Below are 22,877 nucleotides of genomic sequence, written 5' to 3'. Positions count from 1 at the left end.
TGACCTGGTAAATGCTCCAGGAGAAAAGTCTCAGTCACATCTCACATTGCACCTAGAGAAATCCTTAGAACCTCATACTGAAGTAGAAATCAGGCTTCCATAGTGCTGGAACTTGCTACATAAAGTGACTAAAATTTTCTTCATAGATCAGCTATCTTTCCCCCACCACAGAAATTAGCTCTCTAAAGGTAGTATTTTGAAGACGCCAAATTTCTGATGTTTCATTTTCTGTACATCCCTACTGGTCTCTGCCTTTTAAGCTGCAACACATTCAGCAGGGCTAGTAGCAGCACCAAACGGTGACACCAGTTCTGCAACTTTAGGTACCTAAGATGCTTGCATTCAGATTAATGGTGCAAGAAGAGGCCTCAGAAGGGTAAGACAATTACTGTTCATTAACAGAAGCAAAAATAATGCCAAATACAATTTCTGCATACAGCAGCAGGTGTGTGTTACTCTAATTGTACTTCAGGTATCTTCAAGAGAGCTGTCCATCTCTCAGCTAATCCCCTTCAACTACCTTTGCAGTGACATCAGATAAACAGGCACTTTGAAATGCAATTCAACTAATCTCCTTTGGCATGAGTTGAATGAATGTTGAAAATGGCTATTACACTCCATTTTCTGTAGAAAAAGCCTAGGACTACTAGCTCAGATATGGACATCTTTTTTGTGAAGCTTGAAATTTGAAGACCTCCTACTATAGGTATACATCTAGCATACAAGTATATGAGATGTATATGCTATACATCTAGCATACATCTGAGGGATATATAAACTAGCTATACATCCCTCAGAGTTCAAACAATGTGAATAAACTTCATATCCTCACAGCTGATGGACTACTTAGTGAAAAGACATAACAGTGATGAACTGAGACTGTTCTAACTCACATGCAGCCCTACTAAAATGAGACCTGGTGCTGAAATAGAGTGAAAGTTTCTCAGAGTTATCTGAATCATTTTATGATGCATTATTCACCTTCAGCTTTGCTCTGGCAGGCAGGATAAATTTTTGCCCCACCTTACATGTTGGCTCCTCCAGACGGAACCTTCTAATATTTCAGTTTTTTGGGAGCTACAATGAAATACCCAAAGTATTTGGGAAATACATCAACTCACTTCCTATAACTTGAAAAAAAAATCCTTCTCTTTTAAAATTCAGGCTCATCTAGATAGCACATGAATAAGCACAAACCCCATGTTGTTTGAAATGCATTTTTAATCATTCAGAGAAAATAAGCTGATTATAAAACAATCCAGAGGGCTATGCACTTAGGAGAAAGTTCACTGTACTTTTGTACACAAATAAATAGAGCACTGTTAAAAATAGTCAGAGAACACATAGAATATAGTAACTGGGAAAAGCAAAGTTTAAAAGTAGTCAAGGAAGATGAGAGCAGTGCAGAGTCCCTTTGAATTCAGTTAGGTTTCTTCGCTTTCATTTTGTTGTTAAACTGATGGCCCTTCCGATGCAGTTGGAGTGCTCTCGTGATTTTCTTCTATGCTCAGAGGCTCACTGGATTGTGGGATGTTGCAATGAGTGTCCTGGCAGCTGCAGCTTTCCACATATACATACTTATGTTGAATCGAGTGCCCAGACGGGCATTTCAGTTCCACTTCCCTCGTGCTAGTTTTTGCTTCCCTGCAGCAGGAACAGCTGTGCTCCAAAGAATTGGCCTCAACAGAGTATCTGTTAAGGTGGAGAAAGGCAACATTACTTTGTGCTAGAAGCCAGTGTACATAGGAAAGAGTGAAGTTAGATATAGAACTCTGTGAGAAGTTTGGTATAATATGTAAAAAAGCCATATTAAGGCTAATGAATAGTGCTAAGTTCATCTGACAGAGCAGTGGTTATAACAATATGCTTTTAAAATTCATTCCATTTAGCTGAGATTTTCTGGTTAAATAAAAAATAAAAAATTGTATCTAGATCCTACTAAAAAAACACAGTAAGTTCTAGGAGCTCAGCTTCCTTGTATTCCTCTCATCATCCCAGCACTGGTGGATGTTAAATACACCAGATCAAAGAATGATGAATGATAAACACCCCAGACCAAACAATTAAAGGCAGATGCAGCCCTGAGCTGAGTAAGAAAACTATATAGATATGTGGCTACAATGCCATCTACAATGGCATCACATCGATCAACAGGCTACAAGAGCTACACTTGTATCAAATAAATCACAGTGTGTATTCCAAACCAGAGTTAACAGGAAGATGAACCAGCAGCTCCTTCTGTTGCTATCTCACAATAAAGTAACCTTGCAACCTTGTGTTCATCAGCTTCCCAAACACCATTCCTAACCTGCAGAACCTGTCAGTATCAGCCTATAAATTGTGTCGAGAGCCATCTTTTTCTTATGTTTGTGTACAGAGGCAACCACAGCAGGACACTAAGACTATGAGGTATTGCAAAATACTAATAATCCCTCTGGCTAACTGGGGCTTAATCTTAAAATAAAGACGAGGTTAATCCCATGTAAGGTGCCCTGTGGTATACTCAGTGATAGGCAGCAAATAACATTTACTTTGGGGAGTTAGAATTATATATTTTTAATGTGTTCTAATAGCTTAATACCAGGTGTCACACCAGCCACTTTCTTATAGCTACTAACACCACCCATAAGGCATTTGTTTTCTCACTTTGTTACTGTATAAAAATCATTCATGTTTGAAACTTCCTTTAAAAGACAGATGTGTATTTCATTTTATATGTTAATTCTTGAGAACCACTTTTCGACTTATGAACATCAGGTTTGGCTGCTCTCTGGGCTCATTCACATTACAAGAAATAATCCATGTTCTCTTGTGATGACTTCTGTCCAAGATGGTCTGACAAAAATGACAGACAAGCCATCTCTTAATGAAAGTACAAACCTTATCATAGCTGGCTAAATCCCAATGCAATCCAATACCCTTTTCTGTTTTGCATTAAAATTAATCAGCTCTTCAGTTGTCCATGATTTTGTGCCCATGAGTTTGAGAGCTGATAGTTTCAGGTCTAGCATTCTCTAGTCTACCTATGTATTGTTCCTTTTATGCAAATAATGTCAGTGACAGAATTCAATCTCATTGTCCAATCAGTTTACTTACAGTGAGAAAGTTCCACATGTTCCTTCACATTCAGTCATGACAACTCTCTCCACAGAACGGCAGTTCTTATAGACAATAAAGTCTTCCCTTTCACGGACAGAGCACGGTGTGGGACTATCCAGAGGTATACCTAAGGGGAAAGATCAGAGCATACGTTCAGTGAAATAGCTCCATAAGTTCCCTGCAGTTCAGCACACTTGGCTTAGCTAGTGCACTGAAAAATTGTCTTAAGTGGTCTTTCTGCTTCAGTTTAAACCTTCCCAGAGAGATTGGGCACTGAATGCTTGGAATAACAAACATAAAGACGAGTATCTATTCAAATACTAACATATCAGCCTCCATGATATGGGCTAATATAAGAAGAAAATTAATTATCTGTTTTGTTGATTCAGGTATGCTGACATACTTACAGGTTTTGCAACAACCGTTAGGTAAGAATGTAATAGTTCCCTAAAAGAACAAAAAAGACAGAAAAATAGTATTATTTTCATTCCCTGTATTAAAGAGGCTTTTAGGCAAATAACTGAGGAGAGAAATTCTCCATTGGCTGGAAATTAGTAGCTAAAACTCTAGCATCTGAATAAACAGACATAATTGTCTATACCAGACTTGAAATCTATCAATTTACAGACAACCATAGAAATACAGGTTATGATTTAAAGGAAATCTACAGTTATCATCATGCATTTCTAACTCAAAAACAGTCCCAGAAAAACATTTTATCAGAGACTTCTATATTTGAATGGTGCGTGGTGTTACTGGCAGCCTACTGTCTGAACAGCTGTGATATTCAAGAAAACATGGCTCTTTTTCAGACAGGACCCCACACAAAGCAATCAGCAAGGACTTTTATCTCAATGCTGACCAGTTTTTTTTTGGCTACTGAGGAGAGATGCCAGCAACAAGCTTTAAACTGTAAGCCAGGTATCTTATTTTGTACACTCTGTAGGTTTGTACATGGATGCAGTGAAAACCTGTGCCCTTGGGACAGAGAAAATTTGGAGAACAATCATCAAAGTTTAATGTGACTTTTGTTGCTAGTTAGGTGGCTGCACTAAACTGAAGTAATTTATACATTAAGTAGAGGGTGAGTTTTCCACATTAACTTACAGGTTTGCAGCTCTCCGCACTGAATGCTGGACAGGTAATCTCAGATGTGGAAGAGATAAGCTGGTTGTGGAGACTTGTACAACTATAAATGGTGCAGTTGTCATAAGGATCTTTTACAAACTCTCCAGGCTGCAAGTGAAATACAAAATGTAATAAGAAAAGCTGAAGGGAGCTCAGGCAGAAATTTTCCTGTCTTCTGACAATGACTTTCATATTGTTTCCCACTCAATTATTTTTAGGTTAGCAGCCATTTTCAATACTGATTTTTGTGTGTATTGCAGTATGCCACAAGTGGAGAGAATCTTCAGTTGTCCATGGGATTTCCCTTGGAAAAGAAATAACCCTCTAAAGCATTTAGAGCACATGAGCGATATTAACAGTCATTCATGCCAATGGATTTTGCCTAGGGAAAACTAAATAGGGGCAATAAAGTTGTTTCATATGCAGGCTTTTCTAACATTCTTCAGTACACAGAAATTAAATAATATAGAAAAGCTCAAGCTTCTAGATATCACAAGAAATCCTTTGCTATTGTATTACTGACTTGTCATTTCAGAAAAAGCCTTCCAGAAAATTTGATTTTGTGAATCCTTCTTTCAGGACAAAAAAAAAAAAAGGTAGATAAGCTTTCCTTTAGGTGAGCTGCTGACCTTTCAGATATAAAGTTACACTAAGTCTTATCTCTGCCAAGGGGATGGTCACTCCCTGAAATGGGGAAGTTTACAGATTTGGTAGAGATGTAAGATGTAGAACATACTTACACTCAATATGAGGTTGGAACTGTGTGATGCATGTATAATACACTTAGTCTGCACACATTTTCCACAACATTCACCTTTCACTGATTGCCGTTCATATCCCTAGATATTAAAATGAAATAAAAATGAGAGCTCTGATAGATGCATTGAGGAGAAATAAGTGAAAACACACTAACCTGTGAATTGATTATGCTTAGAAGTTTACTCCAGAATTTTGCCTTTCTGTGCCTGAATATCACTGACTCCACAGAACACAAGTAATAAAAGTAGACTATAGATGGAATCAATTAAAGCACTATAATAAATATGCCTAATAACTAAATATCATTCCACTAAGTGCTCTACAGAAATTTGTTAGCTAATCCTCCCAACATGAACTGAATACTGTTCACTACATTGCCAAGCTACATACAGTAGATTGCTCAAGGACAGTCAGTTTCCAAGCCAGAGTTGGATTCTGGATTTCTGCTCCCTATCCTTCAATTATGCAACAAATTGGTCACAGTATTTTTCATGTACATGTGTATTTTAGTTTTGTTTGTTTGTTGAAGTTTGTCACTTACAGGTTCACAATATGTGTCACATGGAACGTGTTCACAGGAGATGACATTCAGTTGAGTGCTGACGTTAACTTCGTTAGTGCAGAAGCAATTCTGACACTTATCAACAAAGACTGAGGAATTAGGCTGTAAATTTAAAGAAACAAAGGTTCATGTATTAATGAGATATGATGTGTGACAGACATTTCTTAATTCCCAGAAGCCTTTAAACCAAGCAGTGGAATAGGAATCCATCATAAACACTACTGGATAGGTATTTAGCTAGCTGGTTATGACAACATCATCAATATTGAACTTAATTTAGTATGTGTCTTCATTGAAGTCCTACACAGCAATGATGAACTCAGATATTAAAAGCAGAGAAGTCAACATATACAATAAATCAATTACTAGACTCAAAAGAACTTGTTGGGAATCTAAGTCCGTTCAGAATAACCCTTCTTTACAAATCTTTTCATTTCTGAAAGCAGAGTCTTAAAACTGAAATAAAGTGCTGACCGTAAGTGTGAACTGACTTTTAAAAATGTATACACACTTTACTCTAAAACCATATCCCTCTCTGGTACTGACATTTAGAAACAATTCTTCAGTCTCTCACACATGGCAACATTTTCAGAAAATTTTTAAACTATGCTGAGCTGATAAATCCCTTACAAGAATCTGAAATTTTCTAAAATATTCTTTCCACTGGATAAACCTCCTCATAGCACCTCAGTTAAAGTATGCTAATTGGTCTTTCAAGCATTTTCAGAAGACTTTTGAAACAGGAACTTACCAAGAACTCAGCATTCTGATGTACACAAACCCTCTTGGGAACTGTTAACAAGGAAGGAGTTAGGCAGTTACATCAGGGAAAAAAAAAGTCTTTACCCCACTCTAGTCACACTCATTTCTTCCACAATGAATCACAATGCTTATGTTCAAATACATTGGTTATTTTCCATTTCTAGTAGCAGATAAGGCTTATATAAAGTAAAAAAACAAATACTTCATGTGCAAAAAGGGAGGAAGATTTGGCCCAATATACGTAGTCCAGTTCATAGCCAAGAATGTTCACCTGACAGTTACAAGAAGTTCCCTGTTTCAATTACTAAGAATAAAACGGACTTTGTAAAGCTATCTTCTTTTGGGCACACTAACAGGGACATTTTGCTAGGTTAAACTGAGACCACAATCTCAGTTAGTTCTGTAGCTTTTCTTACAGGTACTTACAACCAGGAAAGCTGCACTTGAACTACCAGAGCTCTATATGATTTTGAAGCTGTTTGTCATAACTATGGCAGTAATAACCAATGTTAATAGTAACCAATTCATGCAATCCAACTGGGTTATTAGCTCTTTCAATATTACATACAGTCTCATTAAGCCTGATACTAAATTATGTAATAATTATATAATATATAATGTTATTCATTGTAGTATATTTCCAGAGTACTTACCACACTCGTACACAGGACAGCACTGATCACTGGGAATATGAGAATAAACTTCAAATCCCAGTGTACACTTGGGGTGTTCAGTTGTGCACAAGCTTGTATTGCATTCTGAAAAAAAAAAAAAGAAAAAAAAGAGAAACACATAAAGTATATTAAATCACGGCTAGAAAGAGGCATCTCTCAGACTCCCACCTGAGCACTTAAGACAGACTTTCCACTGCTAGGGAATATTCCAGATCCTCCCCAAAGAAAAAAATTGCAGAAAAAGGACACATTTTTCCTAGTGAATCCAGGCACTGGATGGGGGGCCTACACTAGTTTATGAAACTTCTGGTATGTAATTATCAAGTATAAGAAAAGTACCACAATTTTTTGCAGAGAAACAGTGAACAATTGTTACAGTACTCTGTCCAAGATTGTAGGCAACTGCTGCAAAATGAAAACCTTACAGCCACACAGAATTCTATGATCTGCATTTTACTTGAATAATATGGGATTCTGAACTCAAGAACTGTAGATTCAGTTATGTTGAAACCCAGAATCGTAAATTCTGTTATGCTGAGTCACTGCAATATTAAAATGCATTTTCCCTAACACTGGACAAACTGATTTTAAAAAGCATGATACTATTTTGTGACTCCCTACTGCAGGTCTCCGGTGCTAAACTAGTTTAGGTTCTCTTTTCTTTTCAGTTCGTAAAGGGTAGAGAAAGGCTAGAAACAAAAGTAAAAACTCACTGCAGGTGACAATGGGGCAGCAGGAGTCTTCAGGATTGACTTCATTGACCTCATAGAAGCCGTTTCCATTACAACTCCGCTTATTTTGACTGGGACATTTGTGAGGCTCACATACAATGCCACTTCCGCCTTCCAGGCAAATACAGTCCTGACAGTCTGCTGTAAACCTTTCCCCAAACTGTCATTAAAGAAAATAACGTGAGTGATTGCATGGTTACCAATTAAAAAGAACAGAAGTAAAAGCAGGAATGAAAGGCTGGGAAATGACAAAACAGAGAATATTTTTTTCTCCCCATCCCAAACCTCTTCTTGAAATACAAAAGCAAACGTACCTCTCTTGGTATCATATCCAATCCAACACAGCCTGTGAAAATATCAAAATAAATTTCCATTACCACTTATATAACAGTAGATATCTCCACTATATGTTGTATGAATACTGCATAGTCAGATCTATGTTGTATGCATCAGAAGGAAATAACAAAAAGGAAATCAACATGCATCCAATTGAAGTGGTAAAACTCACCGCAGGTGTTTACACAGACATCCACACCAGAGTCATACAGCATTGTACCATTAGGACAGAAACAGCCTTCCACTTGTTTAACTGCAGTTTCATTCTGCTGACTGTATGAGACAAAATGTTCAGAGGAACACCATTACTGTCACAGGCATGCAGAGGAAGGTTAAGCTGGATAACCATTCATTGAAAATAACAGGGCAATTAACCTGCAGACTTGCGATTCAGGGCTTTTTCATGTTTGGTTTAGCCAAATAAAAAGTACAGACACCCAGATTTAGGATCAAGAGAACAGTGGTAACAAAAAGGATAGTCAGCTAAAGACAGGACAGGAGGCTGTTTGACTTCTCTCATCCACTTATCCTTTAGGTATGACTGAACAGTTATATGAGATCTAACAGTGAAGGAACTCTTTACCTTGATTTGCAGGTTATCTCTTTACTAGGACCACATGCTCTATATTCTTTATGTTTGGGACATTCATAAGCTGGAATAGGAAAATAAAAAAGAGGAACAGCTCAGGAAAAATATCATAGAAAAACCCCATGACCTTATGCCAAGAAATTAAACACTAGTCATTTTCCTATGTATCTTTGACAATCTTGAGAAGCATAGAGATTAAATAGTTACCAGACTCATGTCTCTGAGTGGGATTACTTTATACAATTTAGCCAGAGGTATAGCACCATACTTTAAGTTTAAGGAGATAAAGCCAGGAGTCTATATCCTGAATACAACTTTTTCATAATTTGGGTCTCTTTTGTGTAAGTTCTCAAAGAGGAGTGTATTCCTACCCTCCCATCCTCTTCTGATTACACTAAATACGTGAATGATCTGCTACTGCCTGTAAAATACACAGTTGACTCTGCTAAAAAAAAAATTAAAAAAATCTACTAATACAGATGTTTCTGATACGGTAAATGGATGCATATTTTTGCAGGCTCATTTATCATTTCCATTTATAAAAATGTTACCTGACAATTACTTGAGGAAAGCAGCTAGTATAATTTATTGGTATCTTCATTGCTCAGAAAGCAATATGGCATCATTTGGACGTTATCATAGAATCACAGAATGGTTTGAGTTGGAGGGACCCCTGAAGATCATCTAGTCCAGCTCCCTACCATGCTCCCTAGCATAGGCTTTTCCCATGGTTCAAACTGAAATAGCTGAAATAGTTATACAAGCTTCCCTAACAGTTCATGATAAAACAGCTAAATACTTACAGCAAACACCATTGGTATGACTTCTCCAGTCAATGCAGACATTTTGATCAGCGCAGATGGCAGCATAGATCTGCAGACTTGAGCATTCCAGGTCTAAGCTGGGAAGTGCACAACTATCAAAAACACAGGCTGCATAGAACCTATCAGGGTTAACAACTGCATGGCACTTCTCGAACACCCTAGAAATAGAAACATACATCATTATTAGTTACTGAATAAACCATGAATTCTCCAGTGTGCTTAGCATATTATAATGTGGCAATAGTGACACTTAAGGAGATGTGAACAAGGACTATTAATGAGAGATTTCTACTAAGAGCACTCGACTAGATTGTAACCTATCAACATATTTTAAAGAATTCTCCCCTCATCTACAAAACACCCAGGCACCACTATTTTCTGTCCAGGAGCTACATGATTATTATCAACTGTAGCCAGGGACTACTTTTCAAACTAGATTTTATTCAAACTATTTTTAATTCTGGCCAGGTTCCAAAAATGAAGATCTCTTTCTTCAGCTGGTCTCTGCTGCTAAGTAAGAATAGAAAAAGGCCAGAGCATAGGACAGTGAGAGCAGAAAGCACAGAAGAAAGTGAGAACATCAAGAAAGGCTAAAGTAGCAGTCAGACAGTTGGGAGTAAGCTGTATCAGCAAAGAATGACATCTAGAAACAGCAAAAGAAATGGAAGAAACCTACAGAGCTACTAGATGGAAGTAGCCACTAAATGGAAGAATAGATGGAAGAATAGTTAGAAACATTTTGTATTGAGAAACGAACCCCAGAATTGCCACTTAACTTAAAGATCAAATTCTTATAAGCACCAGAGGACTATTGGAATATCTACCTTCCCAAAATAAGCTTGCAGATGGAAGATTCTTTGCAAGGCTGTCCTGTGGTTGTGCCGGGTGATTTTGTAGGAATTAGGCCTGGAGAGCATTGTGGTTTGGAAGGATCAACAACTTGCCAATGATCTGCCATGGTTTCACAGTTTTCTGCAATGTTTCCATTCGGTAACCTGCAGTCATCTGCTGTGTTGTTATTGCAAGTACCTAAAATGGGTAGGGAGAGAAAGAATTCGCTCACAGATTTGTCACAGATTTTGCCACTCATCTCTCTGGCACTGCTGTCATTTACTTGTTTGAGGTTTTCTGAGAGTATAAAAACCATAACAGTAAGACTTACCACACTGTCCTTGAGTGTTGTTGCCAAACAGGCTGTAGGGCATTCTGATAGAAAAGGACAAGCCATTGTAGGACACATTCATTTTAAGCTCAGGAATTTCCACTACACGATTTATGCCTGACTCATAGATGCTCACTCCAAATTTTTTATAAGGCAAAGCCACTGTCTGTTTGTTTACAGTCACCTGATAAGTAAAACAGAAAAGAGACTTATATTTCATTTGATTTTAGAAAACAATCAACTGTTCATTACTTAGCATTGGAGATGCAAATGTAAAGGCAAATAATGTGCATTTAGTTTATAACAATTGTCCCTGTCTTTCCTTTTACATTACTGAAAAGTCAAACTTACTTTCTTGAAGCCAAAGAAAAGGCCTATGTCACTAATAAACTAGACTACAGTTTGGAGTTTAGACCAGCAAACACTCTATAGATTTGTTAGAATGACTGTGGCATTGAGGACACCCTGTACAAGTACAATATAAAATTCTCCTAAATTCTGAGTGCACAGAGTTTTATCCTTCTTGGAACCATAAAAATCACCAAAATAAAAGGAACATGTCTGCAGCAAATTTTTAAGGAAATAATTATAAGGAAATTGCAGGAAAGCACTAAGCCAAAATCTGTATTATTTATTTAAAGATTTTCCTTGATATACCTATAAAATTAACACTGATAGTTTTACTCAGCAACAACTGACTTAATTGCTTTAGAGAAAAAAAAAAAAAGAAGTCTATAAGTTGGAATTTTTCTATAATTTCACAGATTTTTTCAATCATTTCAAGAATCACAGAATGGCTGATGTTGGAAGAGACCTCTGGAGTCATCTGGTCCAACTCTCTAGCTCAACCAGGGCCACCTGCTTGTCCAGAATCATGTCCAAGCAGCTTTTGAATAGCTCCAAAGAGAGAGCTTTGCCTAATGCAGTCCATGATACCATTAACCTTTTTAGTGGCAAGGGCACATTTGCTGCAACCTAATTTGTAATATTCCCACACAGTAACATTCAAAACAAACACACAAACAAATCAACCCCACAAAAGCCTAAAAAAACCTCAGTTGTCACCCAATTTTGAATTCCCAAAGTTGGGACATGATGTTTACCAATTAGATAAACACACAGGAGCCCCTCGAAAAATGAAAAAGGTGACACCAATCTGAGATAGTAAGGATCATTTCTTAAATGCTTAAGCCAGTACTTTAATTGCTATGTCTAGTTTATGTTGTATCCTCCCATTCAACATTTATTCTTTTTCTTTCTTACATCAATGTCAACTGTAAATTAATTTATTTTATACCCTTAACTCTTAGCTATTCATCCATGTTTATGTATTTAGGAGAGATAAGGCACTGCAAATATTTATTATAAAAAAGGGATAAAAAAGAATTTGTAGAATATTTTTCCAGTATTCAGATTCAGAAAAGCAGTCCTTCCCTGCAGTCCTAATTTATAATCCACAGATTTTATTTTTATTTTTTTCCTAATAATGTGTAATTATCAGATTCATACTTTATAAATAGTTCAGTCAAGAAATCAAAGGTAATATTCTCCAATACCTCTACTTGTAGGGTATTTAGTTCTACTGTTGCTATGCGCACTTCCTGAGTCTCATGTCTCACAATGAGTGTTCGTGGACATGAGACTACATCCCGTGCATCACAATGGTAGTTATCAATGTAGACACCAAAGTTGTCGACTGTTTTATTAATCTCTTCCACAAGAACATATGTGCAATTCCCTTGATAGCTGTAGTACAATCCATCAAAAGTCATGTAGTGTGGGTCTCCCCAGCCAGTGCAGTAGCCTGTAAAAACATAAAGCTAGGTTAGCTTCTTATGGTAACATACAGAATCTGATCAAACTACAAAAAAAAAATCCGTAGGTGTGGGATTCACCTCATCTAACTTTAAGCATTTAAATATTTAGAGTGCATCTGCCAATGCATAAGCTCATTTCTAAAACTCATCAATAATAGAAAAACAAAACAACAACAACAACAACAACAAAACAGACTTTCAGGGCACAGTATATCTGACATTTCTGAAAAACAACTGAGAATAGGATTAATCGTGCCCTAGAAGTACCTTTACAGATCACCTCAACAAGTAACTTATATGCAGACCTCTAGCCTATAGATGTCAGCATCTGGACATTTAAATTCTACCATAGGAGACCAATTTGTTCTACTAACAGAACAGTGATGTTGAAATAACGGCAACCAAATTAAGTAAAAACCCCTCGTTAAGTAAAAAGGATCAATGTAGCACTCTAAAATAGAGACCAATACTGGAAGTCTGAGGGCCATATCTTGCACAACACTTAGCCCTTGATAAACACTGCTGTTCTTTACACTAGTATTGTTCACACAGGAGAAAAAATATTTCATAAAATATATACTTACAATCACACTCCCAATGCCAACAGCATTGATCGTCATCAAGGACTTGCACAGGAGCAAGACCATTGGCACATGTGGGTTTAGGAGGTGGCTCACAGATGACTGGAAACAGCTGGACTGTATTGTTTTCTACACATACCGCCTTAGTGCAGTTACACGGCCACCATGACTCACCTGGCTGTATTTGGAAAAAGAGAGAATGAGAGAGAGAGAAGCCTTATGAAGCAGTCAGAGTGAGTCAGATGGGTAACATTTATACTTGAATACTTTTTGCAGAGTTTTAAAACACCTTATGTTTATTGACAATATTTTTTTTCAGCGGAAGTATGAAATTGGGAAGGAAGAGCAGCATTCAGCACCATCAAGGTCTGCAAGATAACCTAGCTTTATTGAAAGCTGCTGAGTGAAAGGCATTGATTATGAATCAAACCAGTAACCAAAAAGCAGAATTGCCTTTTGCAGTTTCAGTTGTCTAAAAGTATGATGTCTTATCTAATTTCCATACCTAGGCTTCCCTCCAACAGTGAAAGACAAGTATGCTCAATCACCTTCCATGGATGCTTAGAACAGATTAACAGCTGAAGCTACAATGAACACCAGCAATTTGGGGAGTAATGTCTAAGGTGACTATAAGCATGCATTGTGAGTGTATGTATTTTTTCTAACTTGGACCATTTTGCAGCCACTAATTCTTTTTATCCCAGCAAAACTAGATGGTCTCAAAAAACTTAGAATTGGAGTGAAAATTCATAAGCATTTGAAAGTGGTGATCTGTTTCACAGTTAGCTCTTGAAATCAGACTATGACCAAATATAACTGCAGAATAATTCCAAACACTGACTAGTTCAATCCAATGTTTTCTTGTTGGGCGGTTGCACTGTAATCACAACAAACAACGTGGACATATTCATAACCAGAAATAAGAAAAGAAAGTTTAGCAAGACAGTCCTTAGTTATCTCCTCAGACAAGCTTTTCTACAATAAGGATAAAGATTGATCTGCACTCTACCTCCTTGAATGAAGAAAGCCTTTCAAAAACTATTGTTGAAGAGCTAATACCAGTATACTTGTTAAAAAAACAAACACAAAATTCATTGGAAGTCATGTTGGTACCCCCTCCAAAAAAAAAAACACAACAGAATGAACAGATACCTCGCTTTCTATCCAGATGAATATTTACACTCTATGATAATAACATTGTAATTATGTACCTAGACACCTTTGAAAGAACAATGATATAAATCAGAAAATGAAATCTACTAACCGCATATGTTTCATTAGGTGAAATGGTACAATTTGCGCCAGGACTGGGAGTTGCACTTGAAGTACTGAGTGTAGTAACTGTGCTGTATGCGGAACTTCCGGGAACAGTGACTGCACTTGATGTTGGAGTAGTGCCAGAAGTACTAGTTGAACCAGGGTGAACAATTGCAGATGTGGTAATGGTGGTTGAAGTGACATTGGTAAAAGGAATAGAGGTTGTTCCTGAAGTAGTGGTAAAAGATTTGGTGGGAGTTGTTCCTGAAGTCGTGACTTCTGATGGGGTTGTTGATAGAGAAGAAGGTGAGGTACTGATAGATGGAGTTGACAATGGGGAAGATGATCCCAAGGTTGCCGTGCTAAAAGGGATGGTAGGCGATGACGTCGAAGGAAAGACAGTCCCGGTGCTAGTTTCCTCAGTGCTACTTGATGCTGTTACAGTAGTGATAACATGAGAAGTAGTTCCTGAGAAAACAGTGGTTTACAGAAAGATGGAAACATGACTTTTGGTATTAAAACCTATACGTTCTAGAAAGTTAAAAAATGGAATACAAATAAAAGCAAAGGAAATTTAGATACCAAAAAAGAAGAAAAAACTATTTGAAAGACCGAGGCTGGAAGCATCTCCGCAGAACCCTGAGGCTATGGGGAACACCACAGCTTATGCTCAGAACGTCTGCATCCTCCTAATCTCCACGTAGAAAGCCCTGGAATGCCTGGAACCACAGTGCGGGACTCCATGCGAGACTTGGCCCATCCGAAGCTGAGCAGCTACTTCAGCAATATCTGACCTGGAACTCAGCCAGCCCTTCTGAAACTACTCCCCCACATATTGCCATGGCGGGATAGGACACTCGGGCTCACTTTCTTGATTTATCCTTCTCTCGCGAGCACGCTAGTTCTAGCTCTAGGCCCGAATGCCACAATTGCTTTTCGTTTGCACTGTTAGAAACTGTTGAGGACACACTGAGGCCTGCCTCAGAACCGGCTACCTCTGTGCTAGTACAGCGAGACGGGAAGATACGCATGGGAGATACAGGAGCACTGCATACACCACAAGAGCACAGGGCTAATGCAGCACAAGAAAAGGAAGAAAGTTGGCAAGAGCTGCTTCCCAACAGCGCCTGGAACCACAGTGACACAAAAGACAAGCCCCCCTGCCCTCGCATACACCGCTTCCCACTCACGACGTTCTCTCCAGCTGAAGGATGAGGCCCCGCAGCAGCAAACGCAAGACTTCCACTCCCATCCCTATCTGACTAAGCCGGCCGGAGGCCCCAGCCTGGAACAACCTCCGCAGAGCCCTGCGGCATTGGGAAACACCAGAGCTTCTGCCCAGGACCCTTGCACCCTCCTCACCTCCACACAGCCAGCCTCAGGACGAGCGCTGGGCACCAGCGCTTTTCGGGAAGGTTCAATAACTCCTGCCAGCCCTCATCCCTCACAGAAAGCGCACACAAGTCGAGGTGCTCACAGACCTTCATTTCTCCCCCTACAAGGAAACACGTGAACCCATGGACAGACAATTACCTTCGCTTGTCGAGGACGGAGGTGACAGGGAGGTGGTGTGTGTCGGCGTGGGCGTGGATGCACTGGTAGTAGTCAGGGTAGTCGGGGACGTGGTCGTTGGAGGAGTAACAGGCGTTGTCCCCGGGGTGCTGCTGCTGGAGGGTGTCGTGCCACTGGTGGTACTGCTGGGACCTGTCGTTGAGACTGGCGGGAGAGTTGTGGTCGACACAGGGACAGTCGTGGTACCGGGGGGAGTGGGGCCTGTCGTCGATATTGGCGGGCGAGTGGTGGTCGACACAGTTTCAACAGGTGGGGTGCCGGGGGGAGTGGTTCCTGAGAAAACACAGCGCTTTATTGCAAACCGGCAAATGGCGCTTGGCATTAACCTCCGTGGCTTTCCAGCAACCTCATGAAATGCCATCAGCCTGAGCAGAGGAAACGCCGACGGGAATAAAGCACAACCACTTCTCCTCGTGGCTCTTGCAGAACGACATGGGGATCACTGACAAAGTCTCCTACAGCTTGCACGGCAGACAGATGCCAACACTTCCCCAGGGACCAACGCTGCATGCAACAGCTCTCTGGAGTCTGAAAACTCTATACTGCACAGAAGAGCTCAGCAGTCCCAAATCCAGCCCAATTCACGGAGATCATCAGCCACCTCTTGGCTTCCTTCCCTGTCGCTCTCACCCTGTAAGCCATGGACAGTTCCCCGCTCCCTACGCGTGAAATCACGGGGCATGTTCACTCCAGAAGCCCATCCCCTCTGCGAGACTTGGCTCATCCGAAGCTGAGGAGCTGCCTGAGCAATATCTGCGCTAGACCTCAGCCAGCCCTTCTGAAACTACTCCCCCACATATTGCCATGGCGGGATAGGAAACTCGGGCTCACTATGCTGCTTCATCCTTCTCTCGTGAGCACTCTAGTTCTCGCTCTGGGCCTGAATGCCAGAATTACTTTTCGTTTGCACTGTTAGAAACTGTTGAGGACACACTGAGGCCTGCCTCAGAACCGGCTACCTCTGTGCTAGTACAGCGAGACGGGAAGATACGCATGGGAGATACAGGAGCACTGCATACACCACAAGAGCACAGGGCTAATGCAGCACAAGAAAGGAAGAAAGTTGGCAAGAGCTGCTTCCCAACAGCGCCTGGAACCACAGTGACACAAAAGACAAGCCCCCCTGCCCTCGCATACACCGCTTCCCACTCACGACGTTCTCTCCAGCTGAAGGATGAGGCCCCGCAGCAGCAAACGCAAGACTTCCACTCCCATCCCTATCTGACTAAGCCGGCCGGAGGCCCCAGCCTGGAACAACCTCCGCAGAGCCCTGCGGCATTGGGAAACACCAGAGCTTCTGCCCAGGACCCTTGCACCCTCCTCACCTCCACACAGCCAGCCTCAGGACGAGCGCTGGGCACCAGCGCTTTTCGGGAAGGTTCAATAACTCCTGCCAGCCCTCATCCCTCACAGAAAGCGCACACAAGTCGAGGTGCTCACAGACCTTCATTTCTCCCCCTACAAGGAAACACGTGAACCCATGGACAGACAATTACCTTCGCTTGTCGAGGACGGAGGTGACAGGGAGGTGGTGTGTGTCGGCGTGGGCGTGGATGCACTGGTAGTAGTCAGGGTAGTCGGGGACGTGGTCGTTGGAGGAGTAACAGGCGTTGTCCCCGGGGTGCTGCTGCTGGAGGGTGTCGTGCCACTGGTGGTACTGCTGGGACCTGTCGTTGAGACTGGCGGGAGAGTTGTGGTCGACACAGGGACAGTCGTGGTACCGGGGGGAGTGGGGCCTGTCGTCGATATTGGCGGGCGAGTGGTGGTCGACACAGTTTCAACAGGTGGGGTGCCGGGGGGAGTGGTTCCTGAGAAAACACAGCGCTTTATTGCAAACCGGCAAATGGCGCTTGGCATTAACCTCCGTGGCTTTCCAGCAACCTCATGAAATGCCATCAGCCTGAGCAGAGGAAACGCCGACGGGAATAAAGCACAACCACTTCTCCTCGTGGCTCTTGCAGAACGACATGGGGATCACTGACAAAGTCTCCTACAGCTTGCACGGCAGACAGATGCCAACACTTCCCCAGGGACCAACGCTGCATGCAACAGCTCTCTGGAGTCTGAAAACTCTATACTGCACAGAAGAGCTCAGCAGTCCCAAATCCAGCCCAATTCACGGAGATCATCAGCCACCTCTTGGCTTCCTTCCCTATCGCTCTCACCCTGTAAGCCATGGACAGTTCCCCGCTCCCTGTGCGTGAAATCACGGGGCATGTTCACTCCAGAAGCCCATCCCCTCTGCGAGACTTGGCTCATCCGAAGCTGAGCAGCTGCCTGAGCAATATCTGCGCTAGACCTCAGCCAGCCCTTTTGAAACTACTCCCCCACATATTGCCATGGCGGGATAGGAAACTCAGGCTCACTTTGCTGCTTCATCCTTCTCTCGCGAGCATGCTAGTTCTCGCTCTGGGCCTGAATGCCAGAATTGCTTTTCCTTAGCACTCTTAGAAACTGTTGAGGACACGCAGGGGCCTGCCTCACAACTGGGTACCTTTGTGCTAGTACAGCAATATGTGAAGACTCGCGTAGGACATAGCGGAGCATTGCATAAACCACAAGAGCACAGGGCTAATGCAGCACAAGAAAGGGAAGAAAGTTGGCAAGAGCTGCTTCCCAACAGCGCCTGGAACCACAGTGACACAAAAGACAAGCCCCCCTGCCCTCGCATACACCGCCTCCTGCTCAGGTTCTCTCCAGCTGAAGGATGAGGCCCCGCAGCAGCAAACGCAAGACTTCCACTCCCATCCCTATCTGACCAAGCCGGCCGGAGGCCCCAGCCTGGAACAACCTCCGCAGAGCCCTGCGGCATTGGGAAACACCAGAGCTTCTGCCCAGGACCCTTGCACCCTCCTCACCTCCACACAGCCAGCCTCAGGACGAGCGCTGGGCACCAGCGCTTTTCGGGAAGGTTCAATAACTCCTGCCAGCCCTCATCCCTCACAGAAAGCGCACACAAGTCGAGGTGCTCAAAGACCTTCATTTCTCCCCCTACAAGGAAACACGTGTACCCATGGACAGACAATTACCTTCGCTTGTCGAGGACGGAGGTGACAGGGAGGTGGTGTGTGTCGGCGTGGGCGTGGATGCACTGGTAGTAGTCAGGGTAGTCGGGGACGTGGTCGTTGGAGGAGTAACAGGCGTTGTCCCCGGGGTGCTGCTGCTGGAGGGTGTCGTGCCACTGGTGGTACTGCTGGGACCTGTCGTTGAGACTGGCGGGAGAGTTGTGGTCGACACAGGGACAGTCGTGGTACCGGGGGGAGTGGGGCCTGTCGTCGATATTGGCGGGCGAGTGGTGGTCGACACAGTTTCAACAGGTGGGGTGCCGGGGGGAGTGGTTCCTGAGAAAACACAGCGCTTTATTGCAAACCGGCAAATGGCGCTTGGCATTAACCTCCGTGGCTTTCCAGCAACCTCATGAAATGCCATCAGCCTGAGCAGAGGAAACGCCGACGGGAATAAAGCACAACCACTTCTCCTCGTGGCTCTTGCAGAACAACATGGGGATCACAGACAAAAATCTCCTACAGCTTGCACGGCAGACAGATGCCAACACTTCCCCAGGGACCAACGCTGCATGCAACAGCTCTCTGGAGTCTGAAAACTCTATACTGCACAGAAGAGCTCAGCAGTCCCAAATCCAGCCCAATTCACGGAGATCATCAGCCACCTCTTGGCTTCCTTCCCTGTCGCTCTCACCCTGTAAGCCATGGACAGTTCCCCGCTCCCTACGCGTGAAATCACGGGGCATGTTCACTCCAGAAGCCCATCCCCTCTGCGAGACTTGGCTCATCCGAAGCTGAGGAGCTGCCTGAGCAATATCTGCGCTAGACCTCAGCCAGCCCTTCTGAAACTACTCCCCCACATATTGCCATGGCGGGATAGGAAACTCGGGCTCACTATGCTGCTTCATCCTTCTCTCGTGAGCACTCTAGTTCTCGCTCTGGGCCTGAATGCCAGAATTACTTTTCGTTTGCACTGTTAGAAACTGTTGAGGACACACTGAGGCCTGCCTCAGAACCGGCTACCTCTGTGCTAGTACAGCGAGACGGGAAGATACGCATGGGAGATACAGGAGCACTGCATACACCACAAGAGCACAGGGCTAATGCAGCACAAGAAAAGGAAGAAAGTTGGCAAGAGCTGCTTCCCAACAGCGCCTGGAACCACAGTGACACAAAAGACAAGCCCCCCTGCCCTCGCATACACCGCTTCCCACTCACGACGTTCTCTCCAGCTGAAGGATGAGGCCCCGCAGCAGCAAACGCAAGACTTCCACTCCCATCCCTATCTGACTAAGCCGGCCGGAGGCCCCAGCCTGGAACAACCTCCGCAGAGCCCTGCGGCATTGGGAAACACCAGAGCTTCTGCCCAGGACCCTTGCACCCTCCTCACCTCCACACAGCCAGCCTCAGGACGAGCGCTGGGCACCAGCGCTTTTCGGGAAGGTTCAATAACTCCTGCCAGCCCTCATCCCTCACAGAAAGCGCACACAAGTCGAGGTGCTCACAGACCTTCATTTCTCCCCCTACAAGGAAACACGTGTCCCCATGGACAGACAATTACCTTCGCTTGTCGAGGACGGAGGTGACAGGGAGGTGGTGTGTGTCGGCGTGGGCGTGGATGCACTGGTAGTAGTCAGGGTAGTCGGGGACGTGGTCGTTGGAGGAGTAACAGGCGTTGTCCCCGGGGTGCTGCTGCTGGAGGGTGTCGTGCCACTGGTGGTACTGCTGGGACCTGTCGTTGAGACTGGCGGGAGAGTTGTGGTCGACACAGGGACAGTCGTGGTACCGGGGGGAGTGGGGCCTGTCGTCGATATTGGCGGGCGAGTGGTGGTCGACACAGTTTCAACAGGTGGGGTGCCGGGGGGAGTGGTTCCTGAGAAAACACAGCGCTTTATTGCAAACCGGCAAATGGCGCTTGGCATTAACCTCCGTGGCTTTCCAGCAACCTCATGAAATGCCATCAGCCTGAGCAAAGGAAATGCCGACAGGAATAAAGCACAACCACTTCTCCTCGTGGCTCTTGCAGAACAACATGGGGATCACAGACAAAAATCTCCTACAGCTTGCACGGCAGACAGATGCCAACACTTCCCCAGGGACCAACGCTGCATGCAACAGCTCTCCGGAGTCTGAAAACTCTATACTGCACAGAAGAGCTCAGCAGTCCCAAATCCAGCCCAATTCACGGAGATCATCAGCCACCTCTTGGCTTCCTTCCCTATCGCTCTCACCCTATAAGCCATGGACAGTTCCCCGCTCCCTACGCGTGAAATCACGGGGCATGTTCACTCCAGAAGCCCTTCCCCTCTGCGGGACTTGGCTCATCCGAAGCTGAGGAGCTGCTTGAGCAATATCTGCGCTAGACCTCAGCCAGCCCTTTTGAAACTACTCCCCCACATATTGCCATGGCGGGATAGGAAACTCAGGCTCACTATGCTGCTTCATCCTTCTCTCGTGAGCACGCTAGTTCTCGCTCTGGGCCTGAATGCCAGAATTACTTTTCGTTTGCACTGTTAGAAACTGTTGAGGACACACTGAGGCCTGCCTCAGAACCGGCTACCTCTGTGCTAGTACAGCGAGACGGGAAGATACGCATGGGAGATACAGGAGCACTGCATACACCACAAGAGCACAGGGCTAATGCAGCACAAGAAAGGAAGAAAGTTGGCAAGAGCTGCTTCCCAACAGCGCCTGGAACCACAGTGACACAAAAGACAAGCCCCCCTGCCCTCGCATACACCGCTTCCCACTCACGACGTTCTCTCCAGCTGAAGGATGAGGCCCCGCAGCAGCAAACGCAAGACTTCCACTCCCATCCCTATCTGACTAAGCCGGCCGGAGGCCCCAGCCTGGAACAACCTCCGCAGAGCCCTGCGGCATTGGGAAACACCAGAGCTTCTGCCCAGGACCCTTGCACCCTCCTCACCTCCACACAGCCAGCCTCAGGACGAGCGCTGGGCACCAGCGCTTTTCGGGAAGGTTCAATAACTCCTGCCAGCCCTCATCCCTCACAGAAAGCGCACACAAGTCGAGGTGCTCACAGACCTTCATTTCTCCCCCTACAAGGAAACACGTGTCCCCATGGACAGACAATTACCTTCGCTTGTCGAGGACGGAGGTGACAGGGAGGTGGTGTGTGTCGGCGTGGGCGTGGATGCACTGGTAGTAGTCAGGGTAGTCGGGGACGTGGTCGTTGGAGGAGTAACAGGCGTTGTCCCCGGGGTGCTGCTGCTGGAGGGTGTCGTGCCACTGGTGGTACTGCTGGGACCTGTCGTTGAGACTGGCGGGAGAGTTGTGGTCGACACAGGGACAGTCGTGGTACCGGGGGGAGTGGGGCCTGTCGTCGATATTGGCGGGCGAGTGGTGGTCGACACAGTTTCAACAGGTGGGGTGCCGGGGGGAGTGGTTCCTGAGAAAACACAGCGCTTTATTGCAAACCGGCAAATGGCGCTTGGCATTAACCTCCGTGGCTTTCCAGCAACCTCATGAAATGCCATCAGCCTGAGCAGAGGAAACGCCGACGGGAATAAAGCACAACCACTTCTCCTCGTGGCTCTTGCAGAACAACATGGGGATCACAGACAAAAATCTCCTACAGCTTGCACGGCAGACAGATGCCAACACTTCCCCAGGGACCAACGCTGCATGCAACAGCTCTCCGGAGTCTGAAAACTCTATACTGCACAGAAGAGCTCAGCAGTCCCAAATCCAGCCCAATTCACGGAGATCATCAGCCACCTCTTGGCTTCCTTCCCTATCGCTCTCACCCTATAAGCCATGGACAGTTCCCCGCTCCCTGTGCGTGAAATCACGGGGCATGTTCACTCCAGAAGCCCTTCCCCTCTGCGGGACTTGGCTCATCCGAAGCTGAGGAGCTGCTTGAGCAATATCTGCGCTAGACCTCAGCCAGCCCTTTTGAAACTACTCCCCCACATATTGCCATGGCGGGATAGGAAACTCAGGCTCACTATGCTGCTTCATCCTTCTCTCGTGAGCACTCTAGTTCTCGCTCTGGCCTG

General features: G+C 44.0%; 1 protein-coding gene across 1 annotated transcript; it reads right to left on the bottom strand.

Annotated features, from left to right (window-relative positions):
• Positions 1 to 1,203: 1,203 nt before the first annotated feature.
• On the bottom strand, positions 1,204 to 22,366 carry LOC121071333 (intestinal mucin-like protein). Its single transcript, XM_040559563.1, has 23 exons — positions 21,956 to 22,366; positions 20,420 to 20,731; positions 18,883 to 19,194; positions 17,350 to 17,661; positions 15,815 to 16,126; positions 14,289 to 14,545; positions 13,028 to 13,202; positions 12,183 to 12,430; positions 10,627 to 10,810; positions 10,289 to 10,493; positions 9,444 to 9,622; positions 8,635 to 8,704; positions 8,224 to 8,324; positions 8,030 to 8,061; positions 7,698 to 7,875; positions 6,964 to 7,068; positions 6,300 to 6,340; positions 5,528 to 5,650; positions 4,968 to 5,066; positions 4,207 to 4,335; positions 3,507 to 3,546; positions 3,097 to 3,226; positions 1,204 to 1,692 (listed from the first exon to the last, which is right to left on the bottom strand). Exons 1-23 carry the CDS (start codon positions 22,353 to 22,355, stop codon positions 1,452 to 1,454), a joined length of 4,185 nt encoding a protein of 1,394 aa, XP_040415497.1. The 5' UTR covers positions 22,356 to 22,366; the 3' UTR covers positions 1,204 to 1,451.
• Between the last annotated feature and the right edge of the window lie 511 nt (positions 22,367 to 22,877).

Source organism: Cygnus olor, chromosome 5 (assembly GCF_009769625.2).
Source record: "Cygnus olor isolate bCygOlo1 chromosome 5, bCygOlo1.pri.v2, whole genome shotgun sequence".
Lineage (NCBI taxonomy): Eukaryota > Metazoa > Chordata > Aves > Anseriformes > Anatidae > Cygnus > Cygnus olor.
Note: the sequence above shows the minus strand (reverse complement) of the source record. Positions and strands in the feature narration are given on the sequence as shown.

Excerpts from the sequence above, each read along its gene's own strand:
- LOC121071333 (XM_040559563.1), bottom strand. The coding sequence starts at position 22,355 with ATGGCATTTCATGAGGTTGCTGGAAAGCCACGGAGGTTAATGCCAAGC. Across the intron at positions 16,127-17,349 it reads TCCGTCCTCGACAAGCGAAG|GAACCACTCCCCCCGGCACC; the intron begins GTAATTGTCTGT and ends GTGTTTTCTCAG. Across the intron at positions 7,876-8,029 it reads TGGATATGATACCAAGAGAG|TTTGGGGAAAGGTTTACAGC; the intron begins GTACGTTTGCTT and ends CTTTAATGACAG.